This window comes from Neltuma alba, unplaced genomic scaffold, assembly GCF_004799145.2.
Source record: "Neltuma alba isolate B1F8T4 unplaced genomic scaffold, ASM479914v2 tig00012320_pilon, whole genome shotgun sequence".
NCBI classification, from domain to species: Eukaryota; Viridiplantae; Streptophyta; class Magnoliopsida; order Fabales; family Fabaceae; genus Neltuma; species Neltuma alba.
Window position 1 is genome coordinate 27,613 of NW_021636831.1, and position 25,138 is coordinate 52,750.

Consider the following 25,138-nt stretch of genomic DNA (forward strand, 5'->3'; position numbering starts at 1 on the left):
GGATTATTTAAGAAGAAATGGAATATTAAAGAGAGTCAATTGGACTCTCCTCTCAAAAAGTTCCAAGGATTGGATTGATTTGTACATTCCACTTGTACAAATACATATTAAGAGTGCTACTATTTCCGGTCTTTAATATAAGACCCTATTTGATTTTTAGTTTGGTCCTAATTATAAGACCCCAATCTATTTTGTCTCTTATATTTATGAATTTTTTTCCAAGATAGTCCTTCTAATAATAATAGTTCTAACTAACACACTTAATTAGCAAGGATATTTTAGGAATGACAATACTTATTTGTTACAAATAACTAACTTAACTTACTTTCTTAATCTCCTCAAATTAGTCAATTGGATCTTATAATTAGGACCGGAGGTAGTATTATTTTTGGGCTCAAAGCACTCAATTTTCTTTCTTTTTTTCTTTCTTTTTGGAGAAGGAATCCATTTTCAGTTTTTCACCTTTTCAATAAAAATGTAGTTGAGCTTCCTGGACGGAGAAACCGAAGTCTTCCCGCATCATTTGCAGGAGCAAGCAGCAGACTTCAACCAACTCTTTGTCCCTCATCTTCTTCCTCACTCATTCCGCTGCCTCACGATACTCACCGAAGAAGCGTGCGAGTATTTTGAAGCTCAAGAAAAGCTTCCCCTTTCACCGTCGGATTCATACTAAATTTTCTTGGAAAAAAATGATTCAGCATTCGATATTGATAAAACCTTCTTCTGTCTCATTCCCGACCCCATTTCAAAGAGTCCCCAAATGTTGCAACTTGTATAATAACCCTTACCTTCATTAATTCGTTGTGAAGCGGCGGATTCATCATTGTCGTCGTCTAAGATTGGTGGGGAACGAGCGTCATTGTCGTCAACGACGACGTCGCTTCCAGAGATGGCAAAGTTGATGGAATCGGAGAAGAAGAGCGGGTCGTACCCTGGTGGGATGGGCCGGTACACCGGAAGAGACCCGAATGTAAAGAAGCCAGCGTGGTTGAGGCAGAGAGCTCCTCAAGGTGATCGGTTTGAAGAGATTAAGAAATCGCTGTCCCATTTGAAACTTAACACGGTCTGTGAGGAGGCTCAGTGCCCGAATATTGGAGAGGTTCAATGCTAATTGCTCTCATTTTATTCAATTATCCTTGCTCGTTTTTCCAGTTCAATTTCATATCTTCTAGCTTTTCTCTACTTAAGCACTAGAAAGAGGAAAATTCTCAAAATTGATTAATGACTGATAAGGACTGATTTGATCAGCAGAGTCGTAGTAGGCGAGCGAAAGTTTTATTTATGTATTTATTTTTTTGGGAACTTCTATTGAAGTATATTATTGAGTTGAGTTGATTCCTTATATATTTAAGCAATGTTTACAAAATTTGATCCTGCACTAGCTTACTCATTCATTTGAGAATTGTAAGCAACTCAATGGTGAAAAATGACTCTGTAAATTGCTTCATCATTTGGGCAGCGTAAGAAATTGATATATTATGAAATTGCATTACTTCAGGACAAAACATGTTATTTTCTCTGCGTTTTGTTTTAAGCAATATGATATCAAGGAATGAAATCAAGACAGAACACACGTGCACACATATTAAATGTAATAAATACTTATATTAAATGTTTTAGGTTAGTGTTTTTAAGGGTAAAAATAATGTTATTGACATTTGAATTCTAATGGATAGTGTTGGAATGGAGGGGGGGATGGTATAGCAACAGCAACAATCATGCTTCTGGGAGATACTTGCACCCGTGGGTGTAGATTTTGTGCTGTGAAGACCAGTAGAAATCCGGCGCCACCTGATCCAATGGAACCAGAAAATACTGCCAAGGCCATTGCAAGCTGGGGGTGTGTAATGATTAATGAAATGCGTTTTCATTTTCCCTTTTAAACTTTTATTTTCTTAACTAACATCCTGGTCATATCACAACTAAACATAATCCCGACTAGTCTAGGTGATGGTGTGTATGCATCTGTTGTCTGTATTTTACCACAGCAATATGCTTGAGAGGGAAAGAAGTAGCACTTAGTTTTACTTGGTGCATTTGTCTGAAATCAAATGCTTGAATTTAGAGGGATAAGCTATAGATTTGTTGTTGAATGGTATTGTTTTTGTTGCTTTTTTTTTTTAACACCCAGACTATGGTTCTTTAAGGCTGTCTTTTACAGATAAGGTATTAGAGAGCTTTATTACGAGCCCCCTCCCCCTGCTGTGTTTCATTGTTGTGCTTTTGCTAAGTGGTTTTTGTTGATGAGATTTTGTCTTATCTTTCCCTCCTTTTTATTTATGTGCCTTTTTTCCTCTTTCTTATAAAATTTCTTTTACAGAAATATACAATAAGTGCAAATATAATGTGAGAGCGTGCAAGGAGCTTTCTAACACAATAAGAACGAACATATTTGTCCCTATATTTGACTAATTTTTCAAATGTAAGATTATTGCGAACCGTCATAGGTGCAGCATTTTCAGGTTGATGAAATGTGTAGTTTTTTGACCGGGGATTTGTTTTCTTAATAGCTTTGGTTCCTGTGGCTGTAGCTTGACATGGGTGTTTTAATCTTGATATCGTTTTTGTATGGGAAACTGTCATCAATTTTAAATGACCTAAATTTCTGTGTAGAGTGACTGGAACACACAGATATCCTCATTTGCATATGTTCAGTTATATTGATCTCTTCCATGTAGCCTAATGACTGCTAGATGCCTGTCATAATCTTTATATCTTTTATGCTGATAGGCAAGCGTTTCTGATCTAAGAAATCATTTGGTAGGGTTTGTTCCTTCAGCACAGGTGTATATAGAACACTAATTAAATTTTCATAAAATCCTGTAGTTTTTGAAATCTTATAGAGCTCACACCTTTGTGCTAATGCATTTCCTATCAACTCATGTACATCTACTAAGATTATTGTAGTCTTTATATGAATTTTACAAGATGTACTTCCTTGTTAATTACAAGTTTCCAACTTTTTCAGTGTAGATTATATTGTCCTAACAAGTGTAGATCGTGATGACATACCTGATGGAGGAAGTGGACATTTTGCTCAGACTGTCAAAGCTATGAAGGTTCATTAATATTTTGGATTGTTGGTTTGAAATGCATTTTAACATTTATTGCAAACAGATACAAAATTGTTTCTATGCTTGTTTTTGCAGAAGTTGAAACCAGAGATCATGATTGAGTGTTTAACATCTGATTTCCGGGGTGACTTGAAGGCTGTAGAGACTCTGGTTCACTCAGGCTTAGATGTCTTCGCTCACAACATTGAAACAGTGAAACGGCTTCAAAGAATTGTTAGAGATCCCAGGGCTGGGTGAGTTGCATTGCTGATCTAATCCAATTATTTTGTCGTACAAAATAAGAAAATCAACCATTTTTATTTGTTGTGGAAAAATACCAACGACAAGTACATCCTTGGAATTGGCTGAGATATGGATCTATGTGATATGCACCTGAATCTCTAAACTATACTCCCAAATTGATTTGGCCAAAACATTTCCTATCTGATTCTGAGCAAATGCTCTAAACTGGTTTGGAAAGTTTTGGAATGTGTGAAAGTAATTTTCATGTGTGTTAAAATGTCTCAGAAATCTAAAAATTACCGTGAATTATATCAAAGCCTGAATAAAAGTACTGAAACCTGTTCGACTTTTAGGCTTGTTTTGCTTCTGAAAAATGTTTGACTCTTAGGCTTGGGCAAGTGATGCATGATTTAAGGCGTAAACAATCTTTTCTCATGGGCTTGTTTTGCTTCATTCTGAATTATCGCTTGCTTGGTCCCATCTCTTATGCAGGTATGAACAAAGCTTGTCAGTTCTAAAACATGCAAAACATAGCAAGGAGGGCATGATAACAAAAACTTCTATAATGCTGGGCCTAGGAGAGTCCGATGATGAGGTGAAGGAAGCTATGGCTGATTTAAGGTCTATTGATGTTGATATTCTGACGCTCGGTCAGTATTTGCAGGTGCATTGATGTAAAAATACATTGGTTCTGTCTGTCCCAGCCGGCTAAAAACATTAGAAATTGGATCTTAAATTTCTTTCCAATCTTGAAGCTCCTGGAATTACCATAACATGTTCTGAGTTATATACAATTTGCGCAATGTACAATTGTCGTGGCTGACATTACAAATTGTTACTTTTCTTTTTAATTCAAAATATGTTCTCATTGCAGCCGACTCCATTGCACTTGACTGTCAAAGAGTATGTCAGTCCTGAGAAATTTGCTTTCTGGAGAGAATATGGGGAATCTATTGGTTTCCGATATGTAGCCAGTGGACCTCTGGTAAGCTCATCACCAATGCAATAAAATTCTAATCTAGCATTCTCTTTTTTCGTGACTTGTATACGTGATCATTCTTGATCTATTTTGGGACTAGATGACAAACCATTGACAAATGGACTAAGTGTACTTTGTACTTTCAACAGATTGTCCTAGATAGGCCACGATCAATAAGCAGTGCTATATCCATCTGTATATATACGTATATGGGCTGGATTAGGTTTGGCCCAAAGTCCAATAAGGTTTTAGTTGTTGATCTCAAATCTGTGTTGATTTATTAGAAATAGTTTTTTCTATATAGTGGTGAAACAGAAAGTAAAGAATGAATATAATATAAAATTTAAATAGCGAAAAAATTATATATTTTTGGGTCAAACCAACTTGGACTTATAGTGCATAGACCTAACACTAATCCAAATGTTAGGTTCAAGCCTAGCTCTGCTGTGCAGGGCAGAGTATACATATGGACCAACCTAACTCAAGAGTCCCTGTTTGTAAATATGTAATCATCTCATCTTCATTATCGACTAATGAGATCCTTACTTGAAATCCCTTATCGTGTGTCAGGTGCGGTCTTCATACAGGGCCGGGGAGCTGTTTGTGCAGACAATGGTGAGAGAGAGGACAAAGAATGCTAATGGCTCGGCCTTGTAACTTAGGGCTCTGTGATTTGGAAGCTGAGCAGCAACGAAGAGATTGCCACATACGTATTGGTGTTGAATGCTTAGGCCAATGATTAGGGTATCTACTTTTATTGTTAATTAGATAATCGTATTAATTTCCGTGAGAAATTCTGCGATTATTTCATATTTTATGGGTATATTTATTCATTATATGCTGGAAACACAGAATGATCACGATAGCTGATGATTATTCTTTCAATGTTAATGAGTGAAACACTGTAGGCTATAGAACTTTTTTCCTTTTGCCATCAATTATAGGCTATAGAACTTGATTATTTGTTGATTGTCTAAAGCTAAGGACTGTAGAGTAATATCGTTTGCAGGGCAGGGTTTTGGTACTGATCTTCATGAAACTTATTGGTTTCACAGGTCTTATATGTACATCCGCAAATAAATTTTTATGCAAGTTCCTTTAGAGATGCAAGTGGATAGCCCATAACCATGTAAAGAAGACTATGTATAGTTAAAGACTCAATAAAATCAATCATTAGTTTTTAGGAAGCTTATGAAAAATGGTAGAATTTGACAGATATGGTTTGCTTTGGACAAGTAATTTTTGAAAAATTTATTCTGTTTGGAATTATAATTTGTCACCTTTGTGGGTTTCATGCTTAGATTACACAAGACAGTACCTAAGAGACACCCGCATGGCACTCGTCACTCGAGTATGGCTTAACTTGTGCAACTTATGGGTCAACGTTTTAGTTTACATTAAAATTTTTAAAATTTGGTAATAACTTTCTTTAAAACTTTATCATTGCCTTTAAAATTTGAGAGTAATTTTCAGTTATTGGAAATGGTTATAGTTAGTGGAGTTTTCATTTGATAAATGTGTTGCACAATTTGTAAATGACAAAGTGTACTATATGTTTTATAATTTACATTGATTATTGATGTTGATTTTTAAGATCTTTTAACATAAATTTTGTCAAGGTGGATGTGTCAAATGCTAAGATAAAGTAAAACTACGCATTTTCAGTTTTTCACGGCATTGCTCACCTTGCTGATGCTGAGTAAAAACTGCCCCTGAAGCGTAAGTTAATTGGTGCCAGTAGGAATGTTGGATCTAACAATGTACTAGTATTGATACTCGCTTATGAATAGAGAAGTAAAAGAGACAAACATTAAACATATTTTAACAACAATAAAAACTTCTGTATAGATTGCAAAAAAAAAAAAAAACTGTAAGAATTGAATATTTGTAGTGGATTGCACGTGGGAGGGAGGAGAAAGTACTGTTTTTGTTAAGATATTTTGAATTGCTTTCTCTCGTTAACTATATTTTGAATCATTTAATACCTGAAATTATTTGTTGGGATGCAATAGGAGACATGACATTGACATTTTGAATTGATGCAATGCCTTTATTTACCTCTCATTTTTTTCCCCTCGACATGTCTCTCAAGCCTATTTTAAAATCTTGTCAGATCAAGGAATCTTCCTGTTCCCTTCATAGTTTTACACAGTGACCATTATTTCAAGCATAATCTTGCAATACATGACAAAGCATAATGCTTATAATAGTCTTTAATACACCACATTGATATTTCATATTTCATACTTTTTATTTATATTAAAATATATCAATGTACAGTAAAATTTAGGGAAAATCTCAAAAAAATGATAGCTGAATTTCAAAATTCCAAATCAGTATTAGTTACTACACTTATAAAGAAAATGACTCCATTCAAAGAGCAAATGACAATTTTTATAGTAATTTCTGATTTGGCATTTTAAAATTCAGTAATCACTTTTTTTAGATTTTTTCTAAAATTTATAACAACAACTAGTACTTTTTTTAGCCTGATGAGTTAAAAAGTCTTCTCTTAAATTTATGTAGTGCCAAAAATGATCATCATCCAATATTGGAACCAGTTAGAAAGGAATTATTTTCTCAAATATACTTGAAGTACGGGTGTGTTTGGATGAAACCAAACCGTGGTTTGGAAAAGTGATTCTGGAGAATAGATTCTGTGAAAAATAGATTTTGAGAAAAAGTGATTCTGAGAAGTAAGAGTGTTTGGATAGTTATTACCAGAAACACTTTTTACATGTGAAAATTACCAAAAAGGGTATAAGTTAATATGATAATTATATAAGGGATAGATTTTATGATATATTTTGATTTGAAGAAATAAAATTGTTAATGAAAATTTTTTTACTAACATAATTAATAATATATAAGATAATATAATTAATACATAATTAATATGTGTACATATATTTATAAAACATAATATTAAATATGTTTATAGAAAAATGATTTTTTTTTTTGCTAACAGAAAAATATTAATTTTCTTTAAAGATTTTAAACGTGAAATGAATATAACTAGCTTCACGTTATTATTTTTTTTTTTTGAATTTCTAAGCAGAGTTATTCTTGTGGTTTGTGCCTGGTTTATTCTCCCAAGCCCAGGCTTAGGGACGAAGGAATGAACGAAAACATTTGCTTTTATTGAACACCGTGGACTCGTTTTGTGTGGATGGTGTTGTGTGGACCGACGGGGAGAAGGCGTGAACAAAGAGATGAAGAAGAGCAATTATTGAATACCGAATAATTGGAGCCTTTCGTCATTTGTGGAGGGGCTCACCGTTCGTTTCAACAATTGGACCCGAGAAGCAGATGAGAGATGCTGCTGTCCAAACTATGGTTTCACCGGTTAAAACCATGGTTTTACCTAAACCAATGTTTGTTTAATTTGTCTGGCTGTTTGGATGGCATTTTGTGCAAATCATGGTTTGGACTTCCAAACCAAGGTTTGGAATGTCATCCAAACATCTTTGGAAAAAAAGGAGTCGACTTTTGCAACTACTTTGATACTTGATTTTCACATCAAATTCATTACTCAAACTAACAAGCAATTAATACTCTTTCTTCTTTATCACTTTGAATACATTTCCCTCCACCAAATTCCTAATAATTTCAAGCACTAAAGAATAAAGATAAAGATATCTCTCGATTGGTCCCGGGGATGCCAATGTGATAGGTGTGCTTTAAGCAATATTAAAATCAATTCAAAAGAGAAGGGAACAACTCAATCTGAGTTGAGTTGGTACATCTAGTTATAGCCCCTCTTTGGCTCTTTCTTGCAATCCAAACAAACAGTTCCTCTCACTATAGTCTATAAGTAGATTCATTCCCCAATAATTGATGCACTAATCAACCAGTAGTCGTCTCAGCTCAGTTTGAATCACCATCTTTGTGAGCCAAAACTTGTATTTCTTTCACGGGCCATCTTCAAATTGCCGACACTAGCAATGAAGATTACGGCTCTGTTAGTTCTTTTCCTGCTTCAATTCATTGTTGCTTTTGGTTCTGACTCAGATCCAGTCATGGATTTCTGCTTGCCCATTTCACCATCCAACCCCTTCTCCTGCAAAAACGCATCTTTAGCCACAGTCCACGACTTCACATTTTCCGGAATAAAGTTTCCCGGCAACTTCAAGGAATCTGGGTTTTCTGCCACGGCTGTGAATTCCAAGCTCTTTCCAGGTCTCAACACTCTCGGAATGTCGTTCGTGCGTGCCGATTTCGATGTTGGAGGCGTCAATGTGCCTCATTTCCATCCTAGGGCAACGGAAATCGCGTACGTGCTTGAAGGTAAGGTTTATTCTGGATTCATTGACACGAACAATAAGATTTTCGCGAAAGTAATTGAGAAAGGAGAGGTCATGGTGTTCCCAAGGGGTCTGCTTCATTTCCAGATGAACGTCGGAGATTCGCCGGCGGCTATCCTGGGCAGCTTCGATAGCCAGAATCCTGGGTTGCAGAAGATCCCTAGTGCAGTTTTTGGATCTGGAATCAAGATGGAGCTTCTGGAAAAGGCTTTTGGGTTGAACCCCAAGGAGCTTTACAAGTTAAGGAAAAGGTTTTCTTCTAGCTGATTTGCGTAGCCACGCATCAATTCTTCACACAAACACACGGAAACAGAAATGTGTATTGAATTAAAAAATAATCATGAAGTGTTGTGTGAATCTGAAATCTGAAAGTATAAGGTAAGTGTTGTTGCTTCCTAGAGATATTATAATATAATCTGTTCATTATTTTGATGGAAGCCAGAGAGGGAAAAACAAAAGAGAAGTTGCTTCAGGAATGATTATCTGAATCTTATACAGTAGAAGATATGTTTCATAGCAATTCTTGATAATGATTATTTGTAAAAGAGCTCACCAGAGGAAGTATATTTGAATGTTTGTATGCCATTCAAAATTTCAAATAATTTGATCTCGCTGCATTGCGAAGTTACCATAACTGTCTTCCACTTCCAAACTGGTCCTTCCTTTTTGTGTTTGTGTTGGGTGGAAGATGATCATTTGCCTTCTGAATAACAGGACAGAGCAAGGCTTTTTTAAAGTCAGACGGATGGAGGGAGAGAGATGGATATTTTAAACTATAAAATAATAGCAGTGGTAATAATAATATCTCACCCCAAAAAAGTAGTAATAGTAGTAGTAGTAATAATAAATTTATGTTTGGAAAAATTAATCTGTGCTTTTTTATTTCACTTAACTTTTAATCAAATTCTTGCATTTTTTTTTAATTAGATTATTGTAGTTTTGCTTGGTTAGATTCCAATAGTTTGTTTATTTTTATCATATCTTATTATCCTTATAGTTACACATGATTTTTAATCACGTGCTGTAGTTTTTTTAGGCGTTACTTGAAAACTACAAAAACTTTATTAAAAATCAAGTGAAACCATAGATATGATATAAATTATGGAGAAAATTAGATAAAATTATAGGGACTTGATAGAAAAACTACAAAAGTCTTATTAAAAATCACGTGAATGAAACTATTGGAACATGCAGATTTTTCCCTTTTAAGTTTTGCATGATTCTAGATTTCTAGTCATAACTAAATTTAAGAAAATGATTGACATTAAGACCAATTAATTAGTAAACCCAATTTGTGATTCTAGTTTACGGGGGTGTTTGGGAATTAGGAGAAGTGCTTTTTAAAATTATTTTTCCGTAAATCGAAATAAACTCCTTCACATATATACTTCGTATATTGTAAAATCACTTCTAAAATCACGGTTTGATTTCTATCCAAATACCCTCTACATCTAGCCATGTCAATTTGTGATTCTAGTAATTGGGCTGTACTTATGTTATTGAGAGTCTCCCATAATCTGCCCTTGAATCAAATTCACACTTCAATAATTTGGAGAATTTGAAATATCATGCTAATGCTATGAATGTGCCTTAATCGAGAACATGATTTCGGGGGCCCAAAAAAAAAAAAAAAAAGACAACATCATTTCAAGGGGGTTGGCAACTGCTCTAAAAGCTATTGTGGTGAATGATACTATTTTGTTTGCTGGACATGTGGTTGTTGCAATCATTTGACTGACTTTATAGTCTCCCATGCGCATCTTGGTGCCATTTCTTTGTTTGGAGGACCAAACTAACCGTGATCTTAGGCGTCATCAACTTCAAAAAGTAATTGATTGACTCTTCTCTTTTATTCGTTTTCTTTGATTCTCTTTCACCAATCAAATGCTCATTTTCAACCCTTCTTTTCTTTTCCTTTTCACTCCCAAAAAAAAAAATGGTTAACAAAGACTTGCCAAGGATATATTGCTTTTTTCAATGTTAATTTGTGTACGAAACTCACTTTTTTATATGCAATTTTCTTTTCTTTTAAATCTCTCTTACTTTTAAAACATTTCACAAGCTTGTAACTTATGATAAATAAATCCACCACTCTACTTACATCACACTCATGAAGATATATGAAATGTAACATTTGCTTCAAAATGACAAGAGAAGATACTTTGGCAGCTTATGAAAATTAGATTGAAAAATCCAAGCATATTGTTATCCATATGATAACATTAACTAGAAATAGAAAACCCAAATCAGCCATGTACCAGCAAGAGCAGACCAACCTTGAGAGGCTCTAGCTAGATGATAAAGACAAATCCTGACCTGGAGTAGTTGAATTGTACCGGTTAAACTTAAAAACCACAGAAAAGCTAGACCACAGTTAGAGCATTGCATTCAACATCTCATTCCAAATATCAGGAACCCCAGGGAGGCACCAGTGGCTGCAATCGGAGGAAACTCCTTCTAGTTTCTGCTTCTGTTCTTGGGTTATCAACTTTCTGTAAATTGAAGGATGCCCATCTCTTCGGAAAGCTGTCATTGTTGTAATATCCTGAAGATATACTGGAAAACTCATTCTCTTCAACACTCCTTGTAGAACTAAAAGTGGTTCAGGAACATGCTGGTGACTGAAAAATGGCAGAGGCTGCTTCTGGTTGTAGCATTTCCATCCGTTTTGCCTGCACATGAAAAATCCATGATCCAGAAAAGCAGAGTACAGCAAATATTGGAATCATTTTGCACGTCTGACACTCCCACCAAGTATAATACGATAGTTTTAATTGTATCTGGACAGTGCCATGATATTTATATATACATATATATATATAGGAAAATAATGCGCGTGAAGATGCAACGTAAACTATACGCAGTTTTACTTTTGGTGTTATTTTTTGAATGGATGATGTAAATTATCCGATTTGTATTCTATTCGAGTTGTGTCTGTGATCTTTAACAGGAAAGAGATGATCAAGGTGAAATATGAGGCAAATGAGAGTAACTCGTACCTGTTATGCCTTGGGGACATGCTTCGGAAAATGACTCGGGTCTTACGAGGATCAAGGTTTAAATCCACCCATTTTGCCCATGTACTGAGTCCTTTCTGATAAGCAACCATGGGGTTCATGTTTCGAATCAAACTGTTTCCTTCCATGTAATAATCCCATCTGATTATGTCAAAAAAGATTTGATTATTGGGATGTTGAATTTGGCGACCATTCAAGGTGAAGAAGTTGAAGAGACCAATGTTTATAGATAACTGAAGCTGAACTTAAGGAAAGAAAACTTGAGAAGCAGAATTCAATGGGAAAATTGAGATTATGAGAAAGCTTTCTTACGCGCTAGTTTGATCAGAGTGAGTCCACCAATGAGCTGAATCAAACACGAGAACATCAGCTCCTTTCCAATATCTTGCATTCTCTTCAATCAAGTCCAAATGCAAAATTCTCTTTTTTCCAGCCCCTCGTTTGAGTTCTACCAACAATGGTGCCCAGAAGAACTCAATTGAAGTCTCAAAATCCTGTCGGTGAGAATTACAGGATCAATCACTTATAGTACTAGAGAGGAAAAAGAGAATGTTTGATCGATGTCTTACCATAGCATGGAAAGCCATTGAAGGACCATTGTAGGTTACCCTCTTCCTAGCAGTTGGAATAACTCCTTGTACTAAGCAAACAAGAGATTCCCATTGGTTTCTCATGATAGAATCACCCACCAGCATTATTCTCTTCCTTCTCATTTTAGCAAGAAACCTCAATGCCTCAAATCTGTGTTACCAAGATGCCACATTTGTAAGTTAGACATTAGCATGAAACTGATTTACAGCCTTGTATTTTCACGAGATTCCCATGTCTCAACCAGAAGCTTTGAACACAGATAATTAGAGGGAAAAAATGAGAATTATGAGCTTTGATCCTCCCAACCTCTGCAAACTAAAACCGAGTTGCTACAGGTTTCTCCATTTCTTCTTATTGTCAACTCTCGATCAAATACCAAAATATATAGCAATTAGATTGTACACTATGCTAAAAGTTTTGAGCAATGGCTGAATTTTCAGACAAACTAGCAAAGCAGCAACAATGCAACTGTTCAATCGAGCATTTAAGCAAACAGTTATAGTGATGTGAACAGAAAGATACCTTGGGATAGAACAACCGTTTGGCTTCCACTTCCACTTCTCATAACCCGAATCAGACGTCCGTTCTTCTGACAAGTAACGGCAGTGCTCAGATAGGGACAGCTAGAATCGTAGAGAGGATAAGATTGATCGTAAACCCATTTTCCCACGGAGAAGTCACATTTTTTCTTCCATAAATCTCCACGGGTCTGGACAATGTTGATGTCGTCGGCTTGGACGGCGAGGCCAGGTTCATGATCCTCTGGGTTAAGAAGCAGTAATGCGGAGGGGAAGAAGCTGAGGAAGATGATACTGAAGAAGAAAAATGAGGAGTGAAGAGCTCGTTCCGCCATGGAAGGACAAGTTGAGAAAGCAAAGAGTGTGAAGGGTCCCAAAGAAGAGAAGGCTTTTGTAACAAAACATGATTTTGTTGTGAAGAAGAAAAAGTGCTTCATCAAGCCATGACTTACGGCTGTGGACCACCTTTTTTCTTCCTTTTTCTTCTTGCCCCTCTTCCGGTGATTGATTTCCTTAACTGCTTTGTGTCTTCTTTTTCTTCATGCAGCTAACAAATCCAAATTTATTTCTCTGATCCTCTCATCTTTTCTCCGTCCCGTCCTCCCTTTTTTCTACATGCAACGTATGACCGTATAGCTACATTGAACCGGACAAATCCACTCCAAGTCAAACACATACGAGGAGTACAATGACATTTTCGACCGGGTTCCCATGATGCAGATACATGGCCAGTGATTCTCTCCTTTTCGCTTTTCCAGTTTTTTCCAAGTGTGTTCAACTTCACAACCATTCTTTTATCATGTTAAGTATTTACTATTTTGTCGCTGAAAATATGTATAAGATAATCCGAATATGTTTTATTGGAAAAAGAAAGATCTTGTTAACTCGTCTTAACATTCAATAAATTTTCAATTTTACTCCAATTTAATTTTTTTTTTTGGAGAAAATTGCAAACTATAAAATAATAGATGATTGATATAATTTTTAGTTCCTCAATTTTGCCTTTATTTTGGTTTTAGTTCCTCAAATTTCAAACTATAGTTTTCGATCTCTTAAAAAGCAAAAAGTCCAAGTTTTTATTAGATTATAGGAACTAATATTTAAATGAAAAGAAACTTAAGAGACTAAAACTTATGGTTGAAAACTTGAGGAGTTAAAACCGAAATAAGAATAAACTTGAAGAACCAAAGTTTATATTAATCCAATAATAAATTAAGAGTAAAATTATATATTTATATAATAAATTTAACAAAGTGACTTATATTAAGGGGAAAAGAACACTCTCTATATCTATATCTGATCAGGGGAGTATATAGGAATATTACTCATGAAAAAAGTGAATCTTCTCACACAATTGTATATCATGATTTGAACTGGAGGCCATTAGTTAAAACAAGCATTTATTATTGTTAGCTAAGCTGCTTGCTAATTAGTTGCTACTATCATTTCTCTCCAGGGCTATTGCAGTTTGATAATTCTTAATTTCTTTTATATATAGCTTACGCATGGAGATTATATGTCACACTTGTGATTTAGAAATATGTAGAGTTTTACATTTTATTTCCTTAGTCCTAAATATAAGATTCATTTTATAATATATAAAAAAATATAAAATTTATTTTATAGTGTAATTTACAGTATAAAATAAAACGAGCGTATTTGATTAGCTATGAAAAGAAATAACGATGCCCTCCACAATCAAATCAAAGCTAAATAATATGTCTCTAGTTAAAGCATCATTACTGTTAGGACCCCTAAAATTAGGCACTATTAGCGTCAAATATATTATAGAAGTCATCCTTTCACATTCCGTGGTTCCTTTTTCATTCATGCATGACATTATTGTTTCACTTTGATTCGCATAAACTAATACGGTGCCAAGTCACCAAACACCTATAGGATCAAAGACAACTGAAAGCTCGCCAAGGAGATGATGGATCAATCCAATCCAGGAAAATGGGCCTTCAAAACCCTCATTTTTTTGGCCCAAATAAGCTCTTCAAATCAAGCCTCAAATTTTATAGTTGGGTTTGAATCGCCTTAGACTTCAATCAAATATATACGGAGCAATGAATTTGAGTCTCATAGAATAGGCTAATATTTCACAAGGTAACAAATTAAGATTCAAATCTTTATTATAAGAGGTGCTTATATTTAGTACTTAATAGTATCTTAAACAAAACCTTCTATGATAAAAGGATACATGTGCCTGAAAAAAAAAAAAAAGTATACAGAATGTGCATTATTCATGTGTCAAGCTTAAGCGGGATGCGTCAACAAATTAAATAAATGTTTATGAGAACTTCTACCAAGTTATACTCTTCTAATTTTAAATATAAGATTCATTTTGTAATGTAATTTACATATAAAATAGGTTTTATATTTAGAATTAAAAGATTATTATTTAATATTCATAATATGTGTCCAATGCAACTTAACATACACACTCATATTAATTCGAAGTTTAAATACAAATTATAAATTAATTCATATTATTTTGTAGATTTTGAATGATGTGTACCGTTACTAGAAATAGTATCTCTGATTTTTGTTGTGATTTTTTCTGTGGTTTAGGTTCAAACTTACAAGCTAATAAGTCAATCATGTTGTTAAGATGCTAATTCACTTAGGTGTTAAGAATGTGAGGTAAGTTGAGTAACCGACATTCATAAGGTACCATTAGGAATTTGGGAGAATGCTTCGAATGCGATTTTCTCATATCAGTGAATAAATTTCAGGCAAAAGGTTAGGTTAACTCTATCAAGGGCAAAATACCTGTCAATCACACATGACCCAACATTGTAGTTTAAGGGGGGTATTTGGATAGAAACTAAACTATAATTTAAAAAATGCTTTTACAGTATACAAAGTAAATATGTGAAGGAATTTGTCTCGTTTTATAAAAAAAACACTTTTGGATGCTTCCAAATAACCCCATAAATTGAGAGCTTTTAAAGTGGTTCACTTGATATGAAACATCTCTTTAATTCGTGGTAACGAGAAATCAAACATTTTTCCTAACAAATTGGAGGAACCTATTCTTATGACTGAACTCGCAACGATCAAGGTTCTCTTGTAATAATAGTATTAACATGCATATATGAGAACAAACTGTTTGATGCCTATGAATATAGTGAACATGAAATGGAAAGGCACACAAAATACACCAGTTTCCATGTTACCGATTCCATAACAACATCCATAGAAAGATAGACCCCAAACCTTTTCATCCAACTATAAATGAGGTAGAAAGACTATTATATCCCCGCTCAATCAATCTCCCAGAGAAAAACAAAGGGGATAATTTAGTCATTTCACTTTAATTCGGCCCCAGTCATCTTCTTTTTCCATCATATTAAACATAAACATGCACGCAACTTAACTAACGGGGGTCGTATTAATGGCTCTTGTGGTCCTTCCCAATTTGTTTCATACTTGTTGGAGTTTAATGTAATTATCAAATTAATATATATATACTCCTCCGATGCTTCATATAAGATCTAACTGTTGAGTTGATTTTGATCATAAATATAAGATATATTTATCAATTTTTTCTAAATTATCCTTGTAAATACTACTTTAACAATAATCAAATAGAAAAAGAAGGAAGGATATTAAAAAAGATGATTATAGTATTTTAAGAAAAACATGTTATATTTTTTATAATTAATTAACTTATCTAACTTCTTTAATCTAATCAAATTAGTTAAATATGTCTTATATTAAGAACTGAAGAAGTATATATATATGTGTGTGTGTGGACCAAAGATATCCTTTAGATTAATGGCACGAGCTCCACCTTCTGCTTGCTCTCATTTTTTAAAGTAGGTTCTTCTTGTACAGATGTACCCGCGTGTGTCACGCGCAATACAAATTGTACTCTTGTTATTCCTCATCTACCTATCATTTCGTAGTTTGGTCGCTACAATTAATAATTTAAACTGCTCTTGTAAGTCATATCTACCTTTGTTATGTTTTTCCTTACTGTCATTAATGTTCTTCTTATCTTCAGCTTTTGATCCAAAACATTGCCACCAGTAATACTCAATTTAATTCAGAGGAAAATTGATCAGCAAAAGTCTCTAGTTAAAAAAATTAATTACGCAAAAATACTTTATGAACGAAGTTCTTGAACGATTATAACTCAATTTTTGTGTGCAATATATTCTTAACTGTATGTAAATGTTTTTCATTCTGAATGTAATTGAAAATATGTTGTACGTGAGTCTTTAAATAAATTCTTGATATATTTGCACAATTAATTTTATTATCAGGGATTTTTTTTGCTAATTTTACCTTTAATTTATCAGCTTATTTAATTTAATTCATATTCTTATGAGCGGACAATATATTACCTAAAAATTCTATAAAAGAATATTAAAAAAATACTTATTAAATTTTAAAATAGTAAATAAGTGATTTTGACAGATTTTAACTTAATAAAATTATTATAAAAGAAGTCAAAATTATTATAAAATAATTGTAACCTTAACAGTTATTTTTTTAATTATTTTTTTAAAAATCTGTCAGTTTTTTATTTTTTCTTTTGCCGTCTATCGCTTTCTCAGTTATTAATGGAACCTCCCTCTCACCTTTCCCATGTCAGCGTCATCTCTGATTTGGCAACGCCGGTCCCACTTTTAACGACGCGGGCCTGCGTGAATCTTAAATATGAATATTTTTTTAGAAAATTATAATGAGTTTTCAAAATAATTACTAAAAAACCCACTAACAACCTAAATAATTTATAATGATAAGTTTGAGAGTCAAAAATGATAATTTTTTAGATTTAACTTGTAATTTTTTCATAGTTTTTTGTCCTTCAAATTTATATTCATTTTAATTTTGATTTTTTAAATTTTAAATTATAAGTTTTGATTTTCTAAATTTTTTATTTAAAATATTAATCTTTATAATTTAATAAAACCTTAGACTATTTTTGTTTTTGAAGGACTAAAATATATAATTTGAGAATTGAGGAATCAAAAACAAAATAAAAACAAATTTGAGAATTGAGGAATCAAAAACAAAATAAAAACAAATTTGAGAATTGAGGAATCAAAAACAAAATAAAAACAAATTTAAGAAACGAAAAATTATGTTAATCCAAAATAGTTATATAAAGTTCAAGGGGGAAAAAAACATACAAATAATATATTTTAGAGCTATTTTGCTAGTCTACTTTAAAAAAAAGAAGAGGTAAATATGAAAATTAAAATAAATTAAAATCATATATTTAGTTTGTTAAATTAACTCTTATATTAAAGATCAGATATAATATATTTTTAAAACCAAATTAAAAAAGAATCATGTTAGGATGTTTAATTATTGATTTATTTTTGAAAAACTTATATTCCACGTTAGTATATATTCCAGAAAATTTGTTAGGAAAATCCTTTAAAAGACATTTAAATAATCTAAATTCTTATTTAGATCATTAAATTTGTTAAATTCCTAATCAAATTATATGATTGAAAAAGTGATTTTAAAATCTTATGAAATGACTCTAATATTTTTTTTTTGGAAATCAAAAGGGAATTCTTAATTGACATATTTCATTTTATTATTATTGTGTTTTAGTTCTAAATTGATAATTTTCTATCTCCATGACACTTTCACATTATAACCTGAAAAATTAATAAGTTCAATTGTATAGTTAACAAGTTTCAACTCTAAATTAATAGTTTCATGTCTCCAAAACACAGTTGCAATAAGTTTTAGAATAAAACTTGATCGCAATATAATTTCAAAAATTAATGTTTCATTTTACAGTTAACATATTTTAATTTTAAATTCACAACTTTTTGTCTCCATAACACACTTGTAATAAGTCACAACCTTGAAAACTAACATGTTCCATTTTACAGTTAAACATGTTTCAATTCTAAATTAACAACTTTCCACCCCTATAATACACTAGTGATAAGCTTTTGAATAAAACTTTATTATGATAAAACATTGAAAATTAACATGTTCAATTTCATAGATAACATGTTTTAATTCTAAATTAATAACTTTTTGTTATGATGAAATTATTAGGATTTAAAAAGGAAGATTTAATATAACTAATTCATTGTTGCTTTTTTCAATGATTTTCTAGCTTTATAATGGCAGGCACCAAGTTTTCTTTGTGTAGAGTTTTTTCACAACACGGTGATGATAAAAAATGTTCATCACTCTAGGTTTTTAGTGAAAGAAATATTAGAATCATTTTATAAAATTTTAAAATCTCTCCGAGTTGGGTGACTTAATTAGAGATTTGATAAATTCAATGACTCATATAAAAATTTAGATTATTTAAGTATTTTTTTAGAAGGTTTTTCCAAATTTGTTTATATTATAACATTTTGAGTTATTCAAAAAAATAATACTCCTCTAGTCTTTAATATAATACCTATTTAACTAATTTGATTAGATTAAAGAAGTTAAGTAAGTTAGTTAATTATAAGAAATGTGACATGTTTTTCCTAAAATACCATAATCATCTTTCTTAATACCCATCTCCCTCTTCTATTTAATTATGGTTGAGGGAGTGAATATCCATAGAGGTAATTTAGAGAAAATTGATAAATATGATAAATAAGTCTTATATTTACTTATTTAGGATCAAAACCAACTCAACAATTAGGTTCTATATTAAGGAGAGAATGAGTATTAATTAATGCTTTCACGAGCGGAGGGGAAAAAAAGAAAAAAATCTGAATGCATGCCAAACAGGTTGCTGAAGAACGCTGAAAGCACTAAAACAGCGTCAACGACGAGCGGAGTGACCAGCAGCAGGGAAGCTCTCTTCATCATTTCTGCTATATAAGCCTTCCAACTTCTACCTTCAACTTCGCTCCCTTCACTTGCTATCGCTTATCAGATTCAGATCCCTCACAATTATTCCCATCTCTTCTTCTTCTTCTTCTTCTTCGTCCATCATTTTCTTCTTCTTTTCTGCTGTTTTCTCTGCCATTTGATATGCCCGGCAAAAACATACTGATTTCTCGGATTTAGATTTTTTTTTTCATTTAAAAGTTTGAGTGCATATCTTTTAGTGCTTGAATTTTTTTACTGGATTTTTGTGGAGATGGAAATGGCGGGTGAGTCGCAGAATTGGGTACTGATGGTCACTGCCCAGACTCCAACCAACATTGCTGTCATCAAGTACTGGGGAAAGAGAGATGAAACCCTAATCTTGCCTGTCAATGACAGTATCAGTGTTACGCTTGACCCCAATCATCTCTGCACCACCACTACTGTTGCTGTCAGTCCCAGCTTCCTGCAAGATCGTATGTGGCTCAATGGCAAGGTAAAATTGGACTTGTGCTGATTTGTGTTTGCTGCGTTTTCTGCCCTCTCTTCTTTTATTCACTTCCATAAGTTTCAATGGAAGAGAAGATTTAATACTGCGAATGAGATTTTCATCTGCTGGGCCGGAGGGAACGAACGACTTCCCCGTCTTCTGTAGGCTCATGAAGTTAAGTTTAGGTTGCATAGAGCTAAGCATATTATAATCATACTTTAGTGCCTATTATCTTGGGATCGAACTAGATCAGGCTAGTTGTTGTAAGAAAATTTCACTATCCCTCCTCCTATGCTGAGAGGGTAACTTAAATTCCAAACGTCACTGTACTTTGGTGCCAGTGTCACGGTTCAAATGTTTTTTTTTTTATACTGTTCAAACGGATTTTTAGTAGTCGATTTACTGAGTAATCATTCATGACGAGCTGCAACTTCGAGTAAAGCGTACTTCTAGGCGTCGTTAAGTATGTAGTTTTTGGTTCCAATCAATGTGATGCAAAGGCAAGTTGTAAAGCATTTATTCTCTTCATTTCGGTGACTCTGGCAAGTTTAACTCAATATCGATTTGTTGCCAACCCTTTTTTTTTTTTTTGGAGAAAAAACCGAGAATGTTGCTTCAATTCTATCTTGTAAACATCTTTAGAATGTTACGGATGCAGATCCCCATTTATTTTCCTCCCCATCGAAGGGGACTTTTTTTGGTCTAAATATCATTTTTGATACTATATATAACTAAGGAGATGAGAAATGATTATTACTTCAAGAATACTTAGGAAGTTGTAGTACAATCGTAAAGAATGCTCTTACCACTGATATTTACTGATAATGTTCTCTATTTCAATGTTACTTTCATACTCCTAAAAATTCTAAGTCAACGAGAACTGCTTATTTCAATTTGTTTATGCCCTGCAATGTCTAGTTTAATGATAATTAAAAGGCTAGTGAATTTGATCTCAAATGACGAGAAAACAGAGGAGACTTTTAGGTATGCAACTTTCTGGCTTATAGAATTAGATCTGTAATTAAAGTATTGATTCAACTTATTTTCCCCCTGTTTGTTATTTGGCTGATTCGTTGCATTTGGTTTTACTGGTTGGTGCAGGAGATTTCTCTTTCTGGAGGCAGATACCAGAACTGTTTAAAAGAGATCCGCAATCGTGCTTGTGATGTTGAGGATAAGAAAAAGGGTATTAAGATCTTGAAAGAGGACTGGGCCAAATTGCATCTACACATTGCTTCATACAACAACTTCCCCACTGCAGCTGGGCTGGCCTCTTCTGCTGCTGGCTTTGCCTGTCTTGGTAGTACCCATGTTCTTCTAAAAAAAATATGAATTGCCTTTCTTTCATGAAAAAGTTGTGACCGTAAAGTGGATTACATTAGTTTCCTGGACTTGTATACAGTAATGTCTTCATTCAGGTTCCATATTCAAACGAGATTTTGACATTATACAACTAGTCAGTTTTCCAAACCCAGGGTGTTTCACAAGGTGCATGGGTCAATCCATTGAATATGGTTGGATTTATTTGGTAGTATAAGATCTAAACATGTCATAATGTTGATTGTGGAAATCCTGATTAACACGTCAAAATTCAAAACCTTGAAAATATGAGTGTTCCTCTCTGACCAGAAAAGCCATAGAATCTCAAACTGTACACAGCTACAAAGTTTTGTTATCGTTCATCTTACCAAAACCTACAGAGTGAATTTGGGGAAACTGATCCCAAGGGGCAGCACGCTCTGAATTTCTACACGAATGCCAGAATCACTGCCGGCTAAGGAAGGAATAAGTGGGGAAATCTTCTAACTTGAACCTTCATACTCACGTCGGGAGAAAAACCATATGGAAGAATCAAATCTGCAACATGTCATTAGTGTTCATGCAATTAAATATTGTGGTCCCAACATGGTACTTTACCTCAGAAGGAGCTTTGAAATTCTGAATGGGCTCATTGTCATGCCATTAGGGCTGAGCATTTTGACATGATTGTTAATTGAGTAAAGTTTGGGCTGAGCTATATATTTTATAAGTATTTTACCTTGATTTGAATAATTGATCTACCAATACAAATTGCCACTGTGAGCAATGATCTTGGTGCATTAGTATCAGGCTAAATATTTGTAATGGGGCGTCACAGTGATGCAAATGTCTTATGCAGTTTTTGCACTTGCGAAGCTTATGAATGTCAAAGAAGATCAAAGCCATCTATCTGCTATTGCAAGGTCTTGCTTATGTCAACGATTTAAGAATTGCAAGTTATTAGAAGCTTGGTTTCAAAATCTAGCGTTTAGATAAATATTTAGTTGCAATTTTGGAAATTGTTGTTGCATGTAGGCAAGGCTCAGGTAGTGCGTGCCGCAGTTTATATGGTGGATTTGTCAAGTGGATAATGGGAAAAGTAAGTTTATTCTACTCCCTGATGATTGCTGCAGTTTTTTTTTCCTTTAAAAATAATATGGACCAATATCATTTGACAATTCAATTTGTGATTCTCATTCTTTTGACATTTGAAGGAGGAGAATGGAAGTGATAGTCTTGCGGTTCAACTTGCTGATGAAAAGCACTGGGATGATATTGTTATTGTTATTGCTGTGGTACGCGCCTATTTTATTCTTCATTTGATTGAAGAGATGAATTTACTGTTGAGTGGGCACTATTTATATCTTTTGGTAAAAATGCAATGTTCTGGTGGTTTCTTAAGGGAGAGCCTCTGGATTGTGAGAACTTCATATTCAACTTGGAACTCTATGTGCACCCTGGATCAAGTCCCATATACCTTTCATTTTGTTGACATTTTGTTATTGGTTTCTAGGTTAGTTCACGGCAGAAGGAAACCAGTAGCACCTCTGGAATGCGTGAGAGCGTCCAAACTAGTCTGCTTTTACAACATAGAGCAAAGGTAAGTCACTTCCTCGCATAGCATGAGTCTTTCTTCAACCATGATACCCCAGCCTTCTTTGCCCTAGAGGCAGGGATGCCTGTTTTTATACATAAAAATAATATTCTCCTTAGTTTCTAAAATCCAGCATAATATGTTTGTAGTTATTCAAAAACTTCTTTTCCGCATGTGAAGTTACCTGATCTTTGGCTTTAATTATATAAACAGCTGTCTCTTGGTATTTTAATATGGATGATTCTTTATATTTGTCATTTGAACTGGAATAGGAAATAGTGCCAAAGCGCGTACTGCAAATGGAAGAAGCCATTAAAAATCGTGATTTTGCATCTTTTGTGCAACTGACCTGTGCCGATAGTAACCAGTTTCATGCAGTCTGCCTGGATACGTCTCCTCCAATATTCTACATGAATGATACATCACACAGGTAATTTCAATAATGCTGACGTATAGATAGTTTTATTATATCTATTTATTCACCAGGTGTAGCATTATTCTTGTTTCTTAAAATTTATTATGCATTACTTAATTACACTTCAGGATTATCAGCATCGTTGAAAAGTGGAACCGCTCAGAAGAAATGCCCCAGGTTTGTAATATCCTTTCTTGGAAAATTTTTGAATTACCAGTTATGCTAAAATATAGACCGCCTGTTTGTAATTTTCATTATTTTTAAGGCGTATAACCCGAGCACTCGTGAGTGAAAAGACTCACTATTTTATCCCACTCGAAATTCCTTTGTAGGCAAAACCGAAATCTTTTATATAATAGCAAAGGTAAAGAAATGAAACCGGAAGTTTTTCCCATCTTCAGTCTTGCGGCACTTGAGTTGCTTCGTACTGATTGTCGATACTAGCCCAAAAAGTGAACATCAGGTTGTGAAGCACGGGGAATCAAGTTATATTTGGAGCTTGAATAAATCTATTTTCTCTCTTTCATTCAGTTTTCAAGTATTGCCTCTTCATTTTTGTTCCATAATTCAGTTTCCTGTGACTTCATGCCTTCATGTGAAATTTATGAATAAACATATTTTAGTAGTCTGCTGCTCTCCTCACTTGTTTTACTTCTGGCGTTCATGTGTTGCACACAAAGACGCAGATAAGTATCTTTGCATATAATTTATTCAAGCCTTTTTATCTAATATTAGCGACTGGTCTTCACTCCCAGGTAGCTTATACATTTGATGCGGGGCCAAATGCGGTCTTAATTGCACGCAATAGGCAAGCTGCTGCCCTTTTAATTCAGAGGCTGCTTTACTACTTCCCCCCAAGTTCAGATGACCTTGACAGGTATTTTCTGTCAAAGTTTTGCAGGCTGCATGCATGCTGAACTATAGTTGATCCCAATCATGAGATTTCTGATGTCTTCTTTACCCTGGAAATCTTTCTTCATGCAGTTACGTTATTGGAGATAAGTCAATTTTACAAGATGCTGGGCTATCAGGAATGAAGGACGTAGAGGATTTGCCAGCACCTCCTGAAATTAAGGATAATATTCCATCACAAAAATACAAGGGGGATGTCAGTTACTTCATCTGTACAAGACCCGGAAGAGGACCTGTTGAGCTTCCTGATGAAAGTCAGGCTCTTCTCAACAGTGAAGATGGACTCCCCAAGTGAATTTGTCGGTAGTTTTCCCATGTTTGGCCACTTTCTGATCGCATTTCGTTTACAGACTCTTATTACTTGAAACATGTTCTCTAGGTTGTCCATGGTCCTAAGGACCATTATCTGTTCTTTCCCAATTTTCATTTTGTGTCGTTTATTTATGCTTCTGTAATCGTTTCCAAGTATAGTGAGGCTATTTTCTTGGAGATAAACAAGTTTTGGTCATTTTTAGTATGGAATTATACTTGAAAGAGGGAGTCTCAATAAATGCCCCTTTATGACTATAGGGGAATTTTCGCACGTTTGAGTATCTGAAGCATGAATTCTCTTTACACGTGGAGGGCAAAAGGAAGCACAGGTTGACTGTATGGGCAGCAAACACACTTTCCTTTGCAAAGTCCCAACCTGTATGTCGCAGACGACAAGGTTACCAAGTTGGCTCTGTCATCGCATTGAGAGCATCATACGATGACAAGAACAAGACTCATCTGTTCGAGACTCACTTGGTCAAATAGTAAGGATCCTACAACAGTTTAATATCTAAACCTTTAGTTCAGAAAAACACCTTTTCCAAACGCAATAACGGCACCAGATCCATAGTTATATTCCTAAGGAGTTTGGCCTACTAATGATAGATATGGC

At 34.1% G+C, this 25,138-nt stretch overlaps 4 protein-coding genes across 4 annotated transcripts; 3 read left to right on the plus strand and 1 right to left on the minus strand.

The window, feature by feature from the left end:
* The first annotated feature begins 787 nt into the window (after window positions 1–787).
* Window positions 788–5,192, plus strand: LOC114725990 (lipoyl synthase, chloroplastic). The gene is made up of 7 exons (XM_028912546.1): window positions 788–1,099; window positions 1,677–1,840; window positions 2,969–3,059; window positions 3,150–3,307; window positions 3,789–3,960; window positions 4,171–4,281; window positions 4,846–5,192. The coding sequence occupies exons 1-7, from the start codon at window positions 890–892 to the stop codon at window positions 4,930–4,932; spliced, it is 993 nt and encodes a 330-aa protein (XP_028768379.1). The 5' UTR covers window positions 788–889; the 3' UTR covers window positions 4,933–5,192.
* A 2,896-nt stretch (window positions 5,193–8,088) lies between these two features.
* LOC114725982 (germin-like protein subfamily 3 member 2) lies at window positions 8,089–9,260 on the plus strand. Its single transcript, XM_028912538.1, has one exon. It carries the CDS (start codon window positions 8,220–8,222, stop codon window positions 8,844–8,846), a length of 627 nt encoding a protein of 208 aa, XP_028768371.1. The 5' UTR covers window positions 8,089–8,219; the 3' UTR covers window positions 8,847–9,260.
* A 1,392-nt stretch (window positions 9,261–10,652) lies between these two features.
* On the minus strand, window positions 10,653–13,069 carry LOC114725980 (protein trichome birefringence-like 36). Its single transcript, XM_028912537.1, is given in 6 exon segments — window positions 10,653–11,251; window positions 11,579–11,737; window positions 11,909–12,090; window positions 12,166–12,337; window positions 12,710–12,764; window positions 12,767–13,069. Coding segments are annotated over 6 exon segments (1,140 nt in total). The 5' UTR covers window positions 13,041–13,069; the 3' UTR covers window positions 10,653–10,953.
* A 6,398-nt stretch (window positions 13,070–19,467) lies between these two features.
* On the plus strand, window positions 19,468–24,796 carry LOC114725985 (diphosphomevalonate decarboxylase MVD2, peroxisomal). Its single transcript, XM_028912542.1, has 10 exons — window positions 19,468–19,999; window positions 21,095–21,293; window positions 22,152–22,215; window positions 22,328–22,391; window positions 22,507–22,587; window positions 22,806–22,892; window positions 23,159–23,316; window positions 23,430–23,478; window positions 24,057–24,178; window positions 24,286–24,796. Exons 1-10 carry the CDS (start codon window positions 19,778–19,780, stop codon window positions 24,506–24,508), a joined length of 1,269 nt encoding a protein of 422 aa, XP_028768375.1. The 5' UTR covers window positions 19,468–19,777; the 3' UTR covers window positions 24,509–24,796.
* The last annotated feature ends 342 nt before the right edge of the window (window positions 24,797–25,138 follow it).